This window comes from Odocoileus virginianus, chromosome 2, assembly GCF_023699985.2.
Source record: "Odocoileus virginianus isolate 20LAN1187 ecotype Illinois chromosome 2, Ovbor_1.2, whole genome shotgun sequence".
NCBI lineage: Eukaryota > Metazoa > Chordata > Mammalia > Artiodactyla > Cervidae > Odocoileus > Odocoileus virginianus.
This window is the reverse complement of record NC_069675.1, coordinates 15,536,064-15,550,110: the sequence shown is the minus strand read 5'-3', so window position 1 is coordinate 15,550,110 and position 14,047 is coordinate 15,536,064. Positions and strand designations below refer to the sequence as shown.

General features: G+C 42.1%; 1 protein-coding gene across 13 annotated transcripts in view; it reads right to left on the bottom strand.

The window, feature by feature from the left end:
* LTBP1 (latent transforming growth factor beta binding protein 1) overlaps positions 1-14,047 on the bottom strand; it is a 434,653-nt gene that overhangs the window by 4,926 nt on the left and 415,680 nt on the right. For all 13 annotated transcript variants that reach the window (XM_070476676.1, XM_070476671.1, XM_070476680.1 and 10 more), the window contains one exon: positions 1,568-1,690. In XM_070476676.1, the coding sequence (XP_070332777.1) occupies positions 1,568-1,690 (123 nt within the window). The remainder of the gene's footprint in view (positions 1-1,567; positions 1,691-14,047) is intronic.

Here is a 14,047-nt window from a genome sequence, read left to right as displayed (position 1 = left end):
GGGTCCTGGAACTGCATCACAACTTCCTATGTTGCTAAATAGAAAACTGATCTGATACCACTATGTTTATTTTTTTAACATTTGTAATGGGTATTTTTTAAGTTTTAAAGCAATGACAGCATTAAAAAAAAAAAGGTACATAAGCCAATACCTAAGCTAGAACATTTCAACATTAAAATCTGTGGCATCTGAACTGTAAGGCATTAGAGCACACACAAGCATGAGATTGTGTCAGAGTTACATATAGATTTACCCTGTTATTTTGGATTTATCAGCCAGGCAAAGCTGTACTTTCTTTCAATTTTAATATTTATTCTCTCTTTTTTAAAGTAAATGTTTACTGACCTATAACATTATACACAGAAATGTAGAAATCCTAAGTGCACACAGTCTTATAGCTGTCAATGTATTTAAGCACATTTCTTGAAGTAGGACATGGTTATCTGTGGTTGATTGAAATAATCTAAGGTGTTAGAAGTTAGGACAGTGGTCACCCTGAGAGGATAGCTGGCCAAGGGCACCAGGGCCTTCTGCATGCTGCCAACGCTCTAGCCTCACTCAGATCTAGAAGACCCAACCTCACTGGTTTAATAGCATGCTGTTTGAATGGAAATTTTAAAGCAGTTTTAGGTCAGCTGAGGGATCAACGTATTGCACCTTTCAAAAAACATAAGGAAAGAAAGGAGGGAGGGAAACACTCTTGGACTCGAGTGGAAGCAGCTCCAGAGGCAGCCATGAAGCTCGTACTGGTCTGCAGGACACAGATCACGGCGAGGCTGCCGTGTGCACAAGTGATAAGAAAGAACAGCCTCACTGCATTGTATAGTGTCAGCACCCTGGTCTGCAGGCACCTGGCCCCTTTCGGGAAGGCAGACCACCTCCTGTCTACTGATATTTCAATCTGTACCATCCCATTTTTCAGACTTCACATAACTCATCTGTTATTTGCAAGCTCTGGTCTCTCCCACAGACACATTTAGCTTGTGTGGCTCCCCTCTCCAGGACACTCTGGTGAGACCTTCAGGCTTTACTTTCTAAATGGGAACAGGGTTCACACAGGCACATTCCACCTCACACTTAAACTCTGTTCACAAATCCAGGAAAAGCCATCACACATCATCATTTCTTACTTAGTAAACCCCCTCACAAATGAATTCTAAAAATTCATCTCTGACCAGGAGGGACCAACTGTTTTACTTCCCCTTTAAATGCTTGTAAAGATGCAACCAAACTATTAGGGAAACTCTGGCCCTTAGGCTAGGCCACCACTTCATGGGTAAAGAAATGACTGTCATGGAAATTATAAGATGATGATTTTCTGTAAAGAAAATAAACATACTGTTCCCAGCAGTGAGACTCTTAATATGATCCGGTGGTTCTCAAACTTGAGCGTCCATAAGGATGACTCAGAGGGTGGGTCTCACCCTAGTTTCTGATTCAGCAGGTCTATAGCATCACCCACAAATCTGCATTTCTTACAAGTTCCCAGGCAGTGCATTTTGAGAGCTACTGACTAAACTTTAAAACCACAATTTAGTTTCAGAGTAACTAAAAAAATGTTGCTTACGGTCCTGAACGAAGTAGGGATCAGCTTCAGGAGCATACTGTTCACTGAAGTCAACCAAGGCATCCCGTCCATATGGCTGCCGGCGTCCCGTGACAGGGATGTTACACAGCTGGGCATAGTCATCTGCGAAGGACATGACAACAACCGTGACACACCATCACTGTCTGTTCACACTTGGATGTGTTCACCCACTGTGTGCCCCTGCCTCCCAGGCACACCCCCGACCCTGGGACATCTCAATATCCTTTATGGGTGCTCTGCACACCCACATACAATTCATACTTGACAGCACAATTAAAATTCTGAACAGTAGATGCCAGTAGTAGCTGAACAGTTGGTAGAATGCATCCCAGGAGAGTAAAGAACTGAAAAACCAAACCATCGGAGAGTGCAGCAAGCCTCTGGAAGAATGGCTTTACCTGAACCCATCAGGTGTTTTCATCAAAACATTTTAAATGTATAAAGCAGTCATTCTTACAGATACACATTTTCCCCCTCACTGGAAACAGAAAAATAATGCATTTCTGGTGATCCAAAAATGAGACACAACCAAGCAAGGATGCTACTGAGTACCATTTGAATTTAATGGCTACGATTATACTTCTGTACTCAAGACCTGGTCCTTAATCATAGCAGTGATCATTATAACAGTGATAATGAAGTAATGGCTCTAGTAATAATAGCTAATAGTTGTATAATGCTTGCTCTGTGCCAGATACTGTTTTAAGCACTTAAAACATTAATTCACTAAAATATTTACACCACCCTATGAAAAACTACTATTATCCACATTTTGTCAACAGGAAATAGAAGCACAGAGTGGTTAAATGACAGCTGGTATGAGGCAGCACCATACTTGACCTCAGTCCGGCAGCTCAAGTTTGGACACTTAACGTTTCTTCCTCTCCTACACCTATCTCAGCTTCTCTGTAAACCCCGTCCTTGCCTCTTCTGCACCTTAGCTAAATTCATCTGCAGTTACCACTTCTTGAGGTCATTTTTCCCTTCTCCATGGCCAACTTAAACCCCTCTTTTAGTCCTTCTCACTGGACCCACCCAGCACATGGGATCTTGGTTCTCCATTTGTCGTGAGCATGGGGTCGCAAAGAGTCGGACACGACTGAGTGACTGAACTGAAGTGATCACATTTTCACTGCATTTCATGGTCCCAAGCTCTTTCCTGTATGTTGGGGCAGAATTATTCAGAAGATCTAGAAAGGAAAGCTTTAGAAGAGACAGCTTCATCTTCTGAATGCACATTTTACAAAAACTATACTGCCTGAGTACTCATCTAGCAGTTGGTGAAAATTCTGAGGCTCCCCAGACATCAACAGCTCTACCAGAACTGAGAGTTGCAGGTCAGCCAGCCCCAGGACTGGCTGGACACTCTTAGGGGCAGCAGCCACACTTGCCTGGATCACAGATTGAAGGAGTTTTCCTCTATTTTGCTTCCTTCTGTAACAAAACTAAATAAAAGCACTGATGCAAGAGGGTGAATTCTCAAGGCTTTCTTCCATCACCCCTCCTTAAAGGGGTCAAAGGTGTGTGGATGTGCATGCACATGCATGCATATGTGTATACACCTACACATTCTCTCCTAAAGTGAAAGAAGGGAGTGTAAAGTGAGAAAAGACCCTGAACCACTAGACATGGCAGGATTATGGCTGTCCCTTCTTATAATCTCTCCTTGTGGGAAGCATTCCAGGATCAACACCCCCTCCCCACCCCCGCCCCACTGAGACTTCCCACGCACTCTTCCACGAAATCATTTCATGAGCAGTATTAATTTTATTAAGGAAAAAGCTAAACCTGGAAAAGGACCCTTGACTCGCAAAAATAAAGCTTCAAACAAAGAGAACACAAATGGTTGTCAGTTCTGCTTAAAGTCTGAAAGGGAAGAAATAAAGGATTTCCCTGTGAGGGCAAGATCGCAGAAATGTTTACAAGTTTGACACGCTGAGGTCATTCCTGTTCTCTCGTGTCTTTTTATATACATTTGCTATACATCTGAAAGGGAGACTCAAGATTTTATATGCAGGCAACAGCTGTGATTAAGAGTAGATATTGCAATTAATTCTCGTTAGTATTTTGTAAACCAAGTCCAGAGATGGCTGAGCAGCACACTCTTCTCCAGCACCTGGCGGTCAGGTCTGGAGCCTGTGGCTTTTCCCCCAGACCATGCAGCCTCCACCCTCCAAGCTCTCACCATCTAACATGGGATCAAATGCAGGAGGAGTGGAGGAGGAACAGACTTCTGTTCCTATGGGATGTTTAGGAACAGCTTCCTGGAAAAGGTAGCACTTCATCAGTGGGATTTACTTCATAGAAGCTATTTGGGATTTTAAAAAGCACTTACCCAAAGGCAGTGAAGAGGAACTAGAGAGTCTCTTGATGAAGGTAAAATAGCAGAGTGAAAAAGCTGGCTTAACACTCAACATTCAGAGAACTAAGGTCATGGCATCTGGTCTCATCACTTCATGGCAAATAAATGGGGAAAAATGAAAAGAGTGGCAGAATTTATTTTCTTGGGCTCCAGAATCACTCCAGATGGTGGCTGCAGGCACAAAATTAAAAGATGCTTGCTCCTTGGAAGAAAAGCTATGACAAACCTAGACAGCATGTTAAAAAGAAGAGACTTCATTTTGCCAACAAAGGTCCATATAGTCAACACTGTTTTTTCTAGTAGTCATGTACAGATGTGAGAGTTGGACGTAAAGAAGGTGAGCACCGAAGAATAAATGCTTTGGGATTGTGGTGCTGGAGAAGACTCTTGAGAGTCCTTTGGACTGCAAGGAGATTAAACCAGTCAATCCTAAAGGAAATCAACCCTGACTATTCATTGGAAGGAATGTTGCTGAAGCTCTAAATACTTTGGCAACCTGAGAAGAGCCAACTCAGTGGAAAAGACCTTGATGCTGGAAAGACTGAAGGCCAAAGGAGAAGAGGGTGGCAGAGGATGAGATGGTTAGATAGTACTACCAACACAATGGACATGAATTTGAGCAAACTCTGGAAGATGGTGAAGGACAGTGAAGCCTGGTGTGCTGCAGTCAAAGGGGTCGCAGAGAGTCAGACCCAACTTAGCAAATGAACAACAACAAAAACCCAAAGGCATCACGAAAGCAACCTGTGAAGTGTCTGAATGTGACCCAGGCTGCAAAGGGAAGCAGAGGATGGTGACGTGGGTGGGGGGACCTTTGGTGCTCGCTGCATCCTCTTTCCCTCCATCCCTGGATACGTGTTTTTCTCTCAGCTTTCTAGAACTTATTGTCCTTTGCTGCTTCACTTTCTCTAACACATTAACAAGCCAGATGTCAGGGTAGTTCTGGTCAGTTTTCAAAACATGACTTCTGTGTCAGACGTACTCTTCTCTATTTGAAGATGAGCTGCAGTCCCATCAACACTGGGGCATGCATTTTGAGTTATTTTTCTGGGAGCATGAATGGGTCTGTTCTAATCCATCCATGCGGCCTCTCCCATCGCACACATCTGCTCTCATTCTTGGCCAGGGTCAAGGTTGACATGAACAGGGGGTAATAGAAAGAACATGGGCTTCTGAGGCAGAAGCGGGAGCTCAAGTTCTGATTGTGCTACTTAACCTTCCAGCTTAGCACTTGTGGGTAAGTCTCAGTTTCCACATCTGTCACATGGGGATAATTCCTATTTACCTCTGTGTTAAAAATGAGATGAGGGACTTCCCTGGTAGTCCAGTGGCTAAAACTCCACACTCCCAATGCAGGAGGTGTGGATTACATCCCTGGTCAGGGAACTAGATCCACATGCTGCAACTAAGAGTTCACATGCCACAACTAAAGATTCTGCATACCAGAACTAAAAGAGCCCGTATGCCACAAGGAAGGCCAAAGATCTCACATGCCACAACTAAGACCCAGTGCAGCCAAACAAAAAATAGGTATTTAAAAAAGCGAGATGTTACATAATTGTTCATGAATTCTGAAGAACCAAGAAAATGGAGGTTATGGTTTTTTCTCTTTAGGTAAAAATCACTCGAGGCCCTGCTGAACATCTGGAAGTAAATGAGGATTTTCAATGACAGAATGATTGATAGAAATTTTAGTGTTAGCAAAACTTCAAAGGTAGTTGTCAATGGTCTAAGAATTGCACAAGAAATTAAGAGCAATGAAAGCACATCCTCTAGCTGTTTTTAGATATTGTTTCAAGATCGAGAATTCTTAAATAGATGGAGGGAAACTCCAACTCAGTAAATAGAGAAAGACAGTCTCATGCATTTCATCTCAAAAATTAATGACTGCTTGGGAAAATTTAATCACTTGGTCAGACAGTGATAAGGTATGAACAACAGCACATTTTAACACCAGACCAATAGAACACATAATACAGGGGGAAACTGATGTTCAGCAGTTGTTAGTCTATGCCTGACTGAACCTTTCAGGAATGCCTCAAGTAGCCAGCAGGTTTCTCATTATCTTCTAAGGGGCCAACTGGAATATCATGGAATTTTCCAGCGAGTCCTTAATAAGGCATTGCCTTCAGGATCTGGGCACATGCACCTTTCTAACATGTGCTGGGTTTCTGAGCATCCCAAGCCACAACCAGAACCCATCGAGCTTGGAGGTACTTCGCCTTGTTCATCCCTAGAGTTGGGTCATGGCTATGGCTACAGTCCAGTTTGGGGAGGCAGTGATTTGTGGTTGGCTGAGGGCATGGGGCCCACGAATAGCAGATCTCTGTATTTCCATAACTCCTGATGGGAGCCCATGAGAATCTCTTGGCTGCCACTTCATCCAGTTCAACATGTAAAAATGAACAGATTTTATTTTTTTTGTCCCTGAAGTCTTTTTCCTTCCACAAGATGTCCTTTATTTAAGCAGGGTACTTAAGAGTATGCCTTACTTAAGAGTTCATATGGTACAACAAAGATTGAAGATCCTGCATGATGCAACTAAGACCAGCACAGCCAAATAAATACAGATTTAAAAAAAAACAACAGCAACAACAAATTAAGCACCTAGTTAAGCACCACCTAGTTGTCTGGGGCTAAATGCAAAGAAAGAGCTTGTACTTTGTAAAGCAAAAGTCATTTCTTTTTTATTATGATGAACACAAACAAAATTTTATTCCACTACTTTATGAAAAGTCAATGTACCATCTCTAGAGAGTCACATTATGATTTGGATTGCTTTGTTTACTCTCTATTTTTAAAGAATAATCCTTTTCATTTTATATATTTCAGTTAAAAATTTTATGGTAAAAAGCCATTGCTAGGGAAGGGGAAATTTTCCCACTGCCCCTTTTAAATTCTTTTGACTGGTCTAATAATTAAGTTGATACAAGACAGATTAACAGGAGAAAAAAAATCAATCTGTACTTATGAGGCCTCATTGAAATAAGACCTCCAAAGTAAAGAAAGCAGGCTGTTTTTTAAAAATCATTTTTAGACAAATAGATAATTATCTGTTAAGATTTGACAAAACAAATCTTAACCTTGAATTCCCTAACTGTGGTGGTAAGGATTTCTTTTTTTTTTTTTTTTTTTTTGCAAATGCCATTTCAGGGACACTATACCTGTCCGCCCAGGATCCAGCCAAACATGAATGTGAAAAGAAGTGGAAATAGTCACACCTCAAAGCCCCACTCGCTGCACTCCCCACCTCAGTAGGCACAGCTGCTAAGCTCTTGATCAGAGCTTTGAATGACATACACGGGATGTTGTGGGCCACCACCACCACATGGTCTAAACAGGATCCAGGCCACGGCTCACACTCGTTTCCCTGGCATGGCAGATTCACATGACACATGGTGCCGCTTTAATTTTAAATTGGAAAAAGAAAAGTTAAAAAATTGCCCCCTGGAGCCAGGAGATCTGAGGCCCCCACTGTCTATAGCAATAGGAAGCACATATCCTGGCAGGAAATCTCCATTCCTTTTGACAGACACATCTGCAAGGCTGGTCTGGACAGTCACATGTCAAAATGCCACTCTGGCATGTGAGGACACTGGATGGTGAAGTCTCTGACTGAGGCAGATTAAATTCAGCTGCTTTTAGAAATGATGAGGAGGCAGTATTTTGTTCTCCACACATCAGGGCTAAAAACCGAGTGCTCTGAAGTTTCAAGGGCATCATTTTCAAGTAAAGGAGAAGTAAGGAGTGGCGGCTGCGTGGCGCAGGTGCAGCCGAGAGGAGCTACCCCACGTCCAAGGTCAGGGGCAGCAGCTGCGCTTTGCTGGAGGGCGTGAAGAGATACCCCACGTCCAAGGTAAGAGAAACCCAAGTAAGATGGTAGGTGCTGAGAGGGCATCAGAGGGCAGACAGACTGAAACCATAATCACAGACAACTAGCCAATTTAATCACATGGACCACAGCCTTGTCTAACTCAATGAAACTAAGCCATGCCGTGTGGGGCCACCAAAGATGGTCAGGTCATGGTGGAGAGGTCTGACAGAATGTGGTCCACTGGAGAAGGGAATGGCAAACCACTTCAGTATTCTTGCCTTGAGAACCCCATGAACAGTATGAAAAGGCAAAAAGATAGGACACTGAAAGATGAACGCCCCAGGTTGCTAGGTGCCCAATATGCTACTGGAGATCAGTGGAGAAATAACTCCAGAAAGAATGAAGGGATGGAGCCAAAGCAAAAACGACACCCAGCTGTGGATGTGACTGGTGACAGAAGCAAGGTCCGATGCTGTAAAGAGCAATATTGCATAGGAACCTGGAATGTTAGGTCCATGAATCAAGGCAAATTGGAAGTGGTCAAACAGGAGATGGCAAGAGTGAACACCGACATTCTATGAATCAGCGACTAAGATGGACTGGAATGGGTGAATTTAACTCAGATGACCCTTATATCTACTACTGTGGGCAGGAATCCCTTAGAAGAAATGGAGTAGCCATCATGGTCAACAAAAGAGTCTGAAATGCAGTGCTTGGATGCAATCTCAAAAACGACAGAATGATCTCTGTTTATTTCCAAGGCAAACCATTCAATATCACGATAATCCAAGTCTATGACTTGACCAGTAACACTGAAGAAGCTGAAGTTGAATGGTTCTATGAAGACCCACAACACCTTTTAGAACTAACACCCAAAAAAGATGTCCTTTTCATTATAGGAGACTGAAATACAAAAGTAGGAAGTCAAGAAACACCTGGAGTAACAGGCAAATTTGGCCTTGGAGTACCGAATGAAGCAGGGCAAAGGCTAATAGAGTTTTGCCAAGAGAATGCACTGGTCATAGCAAACACCCACTTCCAACAACACAAGAGAAGACTCTACACATGGACATCACCAGATGGTCAACACCCAAATCAGATTGATTATATTCTTTGCAGCCAAAGATGGAGAAGCTCTATACAGTCAGCAAAAACAAGACCAGGAGCTGACTGTGGCTCAGATCATGAACTCCTTATTGCCAAAATCCAGACTTAAAGTGCAGAAAGTGGGGAAAACCATAGACCATTCAGGTATGACCTAAATCAAATCGCTTATGACTATACAGTAGAAGTGAGAAATAGATTTAAGGGGCTAGATCTGATAGACAGAGAGCCTGATGAACTATGGACTGAGGTTCGTGACACTGTATAGGAGACAGGGAGCAAGACCATTTCTAAGAAAAGAAATGCAAAAAGGTTGTCTGAGGAGACCTTACAAATAGCTGTGAAAAGAAGAGAAGCCAAAAGCAAAGGAGAAAAGGAAAGATATACCTGTTTGAATGCAGAGTTCCAAATAGAAAGGAGAGATAAGAGAGACTTCCTCAGTGATCAATAAAAAGAAACAGAGGACAACAACAGAATGGGAAATACTAGAGATCTCTTCAAGAAAATTAGAGTTACCAAGGGAACATTTCATGCAAAGATGGGCTCAATAAAGGACAGAAATGGTACGGACCTAGCAGAAGCAGAAGATATTAAGAAGAGGTGGCAAGAATACACAGAAGAACTATACAAAAAAGATCTTCATGACCAAGATAATCACGATGGTGTGATCACTCACCTAGAGCCAGACATTCTGGAATGTGAAGTCAAGTGGGCCTTAGGAAGCATCACTATGAACAAAGCTAGTGGATGTGATGGAATTCCAGTTGAGCAATTTCAAATCCTAAAAGAAGATGCTGTGAAAGTGCTGCACTCAATATGCCAGCAAATTTGGAAAAGTCAGCGGTGGCTACAGGACTGGAAAAGGTCAGTTTTCATTCCAATCCCTAAGAAAGGCAATGGGAAAGAGTGCTCAAACTACTGCACAATTGCACTCATCTCACATGCTAGTAAAGTAATGCCCCAAATTCTCCAAGCCAGGCTTCAGCAGTATGTGAACCATGAACTTCCAGATGTTCAAGTTGGTTTTAGAAAAGGCAAAGGAACCAGAGATCAAATTGCCAACATCTGCTGGGTCATAAAAAGCAAAGAAGTCCAGAAAAACATTGATTTCTGCTTTATTGACTATGTCAAAGCCTTTGACTGTGTATCACAATAAACTGTGGAAAATTATTCAAGAGATGGGCATAGCAGACCACCTGACCTGCCTCTTGAGAAACCTGTATGCAGGTCAGGAAGCAACAGTTAGAACTGGTCATGGAACAACAGATTGGTTCCAAATAGGAAAAGGAGTACATCAAGGCTGTATATTGTCACCCTGCTTATTTAACTTATATGCAGAGTACATCATGAGAAACGCTGGGCTGGATGAAGCACAAGCCGTATCAAGATTGCCGGGAGAAATATCAATAACCTCAGATATGCAGATGACACCACCCTTATGGCAAAAAGTGAAGAGGAACTAAAAAGCCTCTTGATAAAAGTGAAAGAGGAGAGTGAAAAAGTTGGCTTAAAACTCAACATTCAGAAAACTAGGATCATGGCATCTGGGCCCATCAGTTCATGGCAAATAGATGGGGAAACAGTGGAAACAGTGGCTGACTTTATTTTTCTGGGCTCCAAAATCACTGCAGATGGTGACTACAGCCATGAAATTAAAAGACACTTACTCCTTGGAAGAAAAGTTATGACCAACCTAGACAGCATATTAAAAAGCAGAGACATTACTTTGTCAACAACGGTCCATCTAGTCAAGGCTATGGTTTTCCCAGTAATCATGTATGGATGTGAGAGTTGGACTATAAAGAAAGCTGAGTGCAGAAAAATTGATGCTTTTGAACTGTGGTGTTGAAGACTCTTGAGAGTCCCTTGGACTGCAAGGAGATCCAACCAGTCCATCCTAAAGGAGATCAGTCCTGGGTGTTCATTGGAAGGACTGATGTTGAAGCTGAAACTCCAGTACTTTGGCCACCTCATGCGAACAATTGACTCACTGGAAAAGACCCTGATGCTGGGAAAGATTGAGGGCAAGAGAAAGGAATGACAGAGGATGAGATGGTTGGATGGCATAACCGATTCAATGGACATAGGTTTGGGTGGACTCCGGAAGTTGGTGATGGACAGGGAGGCCTGGCGTGCTGTGGTTCGTGGGGTTGCAAAGAGTCGGACATCACTGAGCGACTGAACTGAACTGATAGAGGAAGGTAATCAAACTTGTCAGTTGTCCAATGTTGACTTTTTGTGGGGTTGACAGAATTTGCATTAAGAAAATCAGAAAAATTCTGCCTCAAAATGTCCTGGAAGAGGTACCCAGTTCTTATTATCAATGGAGTATAGGCAGATACTATCATATCCATATGCATAAAGAAGAATGGGTCATATTTTGCTGAAATTTCTAGACCAGGTGTTTTTCCTACAGACCTCCACATGTATTATTAATTGATGATGGTGTTTGGAACACATACACATCAGGATGTGGAGGAAGGAGATGGGGAGAATGAAGGTTTATCCTAATGGCTGCTGAGCCTGCAGTATAGTAGGCATTTTTCTTTGAAATTAGTGAAAACTATGGAATTAGATAAATGTTGACCATTTACAGAACATGTTGCCCAATACTGAGGACAGAGGAAGGAACATCAAAAAGGATTATCCTGGCAGCACCACACCTTGTGGAATGAAGACATCTGACTGCTTCTGCTCATTCTCAGAGCAAACTCTTACCAACAGTACCTGCTGAACAGACAGCATCCCTGCTTTTCTGATGTCAAAGCCTGCTGAGTTGGGAGAGGAAACTGGGTATCCTAAAAAGAGAAAAGGACCCGGGTCAAAAGTCCTGAGTTCTAGCCCTACTGCTTCCTGTTCTTTGGACTGGATACCCTTCTCCGAGCTTTGTCTGCTGAACATAGATTGTGGTACTCTGCCTTAGCAGCATTAAAAGAAATTCATTGTTCCATTCAGTGATTGACTCACTCACTCATCCAACGAGAGGCTGAGAATATTAACAGGCAGAATGGGGTTTGGGAGGAAAAGTAAGGACAAAACGACAGGACACTGACATGCACTAATGCAGGAGGAAGGGGCAATGCCTACCGTCAGTCAGGAGGAGCTGGGCAAGGCTTCACCTTGGAGGTGAGCATCTACAGGAAGCGGGTCAGCCAGGTGAGGAAGACGAGGGATGGTACCTCAGAGTCCCAGGCATATAAAATGGGTAAGAAAGCCTCGGGAAAATGAAAGCACTGTGTAAACACTGCCTACTACAGATCCCTGCTAAAGGACAGTCGGAAAAAAAAAAGAAAGTTGACGTGCACGATTATTATAGCACCTGTGTGTCAAGTGCTATATACTTTTGCACACACTTTCACCTTTATTTTTTTTTTTGGTCACACTGCATAGCACACAGGATCTCAGTTCCACGACCAGAGATTGAACCCATACCTCTTGCAATGGAAGCGTGGAATCCTAACCATTGGACTGCCAGAGAAGCAGAATCGCACACTTTTCCCTTTAAATCTCAGAATCTGATGCAATAACTGTAATTAGCTCCTTTTGTTTCCAATAAGAAAGCTAAGGTTTACAGCAAAACCGTCCTAGCTTAGTTGAACGAGTTGACTCTTCGTCTGCAAAACCATGATCTTTCTGTTCCACAGCTGCCCTTCTGAAACCCTGAGAAGAAAATTATTAAATGCATTCCTAAGACTATAAGCATCAGGTGAGTACTCAGTTTGGTAATAAGCATCTGAGACTGTAATTCCAGGGAGAGTAATAACCATGAATGCTGATGAGCTCAGCCCCAGCAGGGTCAGCTTTATCATTAGCAGGATTTATGTTTATTGAATTTGCTCGATTTATTAGGTGAAAGAGATCAAATTGCTTAATGTTCAATTAAACTGTACTTGTCGAGGACAGGGAAGTAATGAAGTCTAAAGTCTTGGCAGGGTTTATATTCTGCGGGACTCCTGTGAATGTTACGGCTCTAAGGAAACTCATAGGCCTTAGACCAATCAAGTTCCTCCACCACCAACCTTTACCTAGCTCTGCCCCTTCCGAGTTCAGTCACTCTCAGCGTTTTCCATCATATTGCTGTTTATGTAGCCAGACTCTAACTGGAGACAGATTTGTTGGGTATGAACGCCAAAATAATGGAGGCTCCATTTAGAAATAATTTCTAAAACCTGGATTCAACATTTACAGACTTGTAATAGCATTAAATTATATCACACATAAAGACCTTAAAATAATGATTGATAACCTATGAATTTCTTATGAAGGCCTGCATGAAAGGTTTCCCTCATTTCTAAGTAAATAGGACTTTGGAAATAAAACATTAAATCTTGCATTGAGACAATCTCAAGAGAAATTAGCAATGACATAACTTCTAAAATTTGATAAGACACAAGCCTGGACAATACAATGAACAGGCAAGTGGGAGAAAAGTTCAACATGTTAATTTTCTAAGCTGATCTATTTCATATTTTTCCAACTGGAAGGACATATGAGCCATTTCATTTCCTCCTTTCTTACTCGTTAAGTATCACTCTGAAGTGACAATCTGAGAAGTCAACAATTAGGGAAAACAAACATTATATGGAAGGAATACATTTTTTCTGGGTTTTTTTTTTTTTGCATTAACCAAGTAAGACTTATTTTTAAAGTCTGAACTATGTGTGTGCTTAAGAATAAAGGGGAGAAACGTCCCTGGTGATCTAGTAGCTAAGTCTCCGCACTCCCAGTGCAGGGGGGCCTAGGTTCAATCCCTGGTCAGGGAATTGCATCACAGGTGCTGCTCTAGGACTTAGAATGCCACAAAGACTGCAGATTCCGAGTGTCCCAACTAAGACCCAGTGCAGCCAAAATAAATACATATTTTAAAAAAAAACAATAAAGGGGAGGTTACACACATAGGGAATATACTAAATGCCACTGAATTATTAACTATAAAACACATACGTCATGTGCATTTAACCCCAATTAAAAAATAAGAGAAACAAAAAATTTATTCTTTAAAGTCCAGTATTCATCTAACCTTTCTACTTTTAATTGGTAAAATGAGAAAACAAGATTAGTTAATCTCTAAGGTCCTTTTCAGCTTACATATTCTACAATTCTAAGCAGAAAGTTTTTTCTATTAGACTGCAAAATATTGGGAAGACAATTATACAGGAGGCAGCGATCAAGACCATCC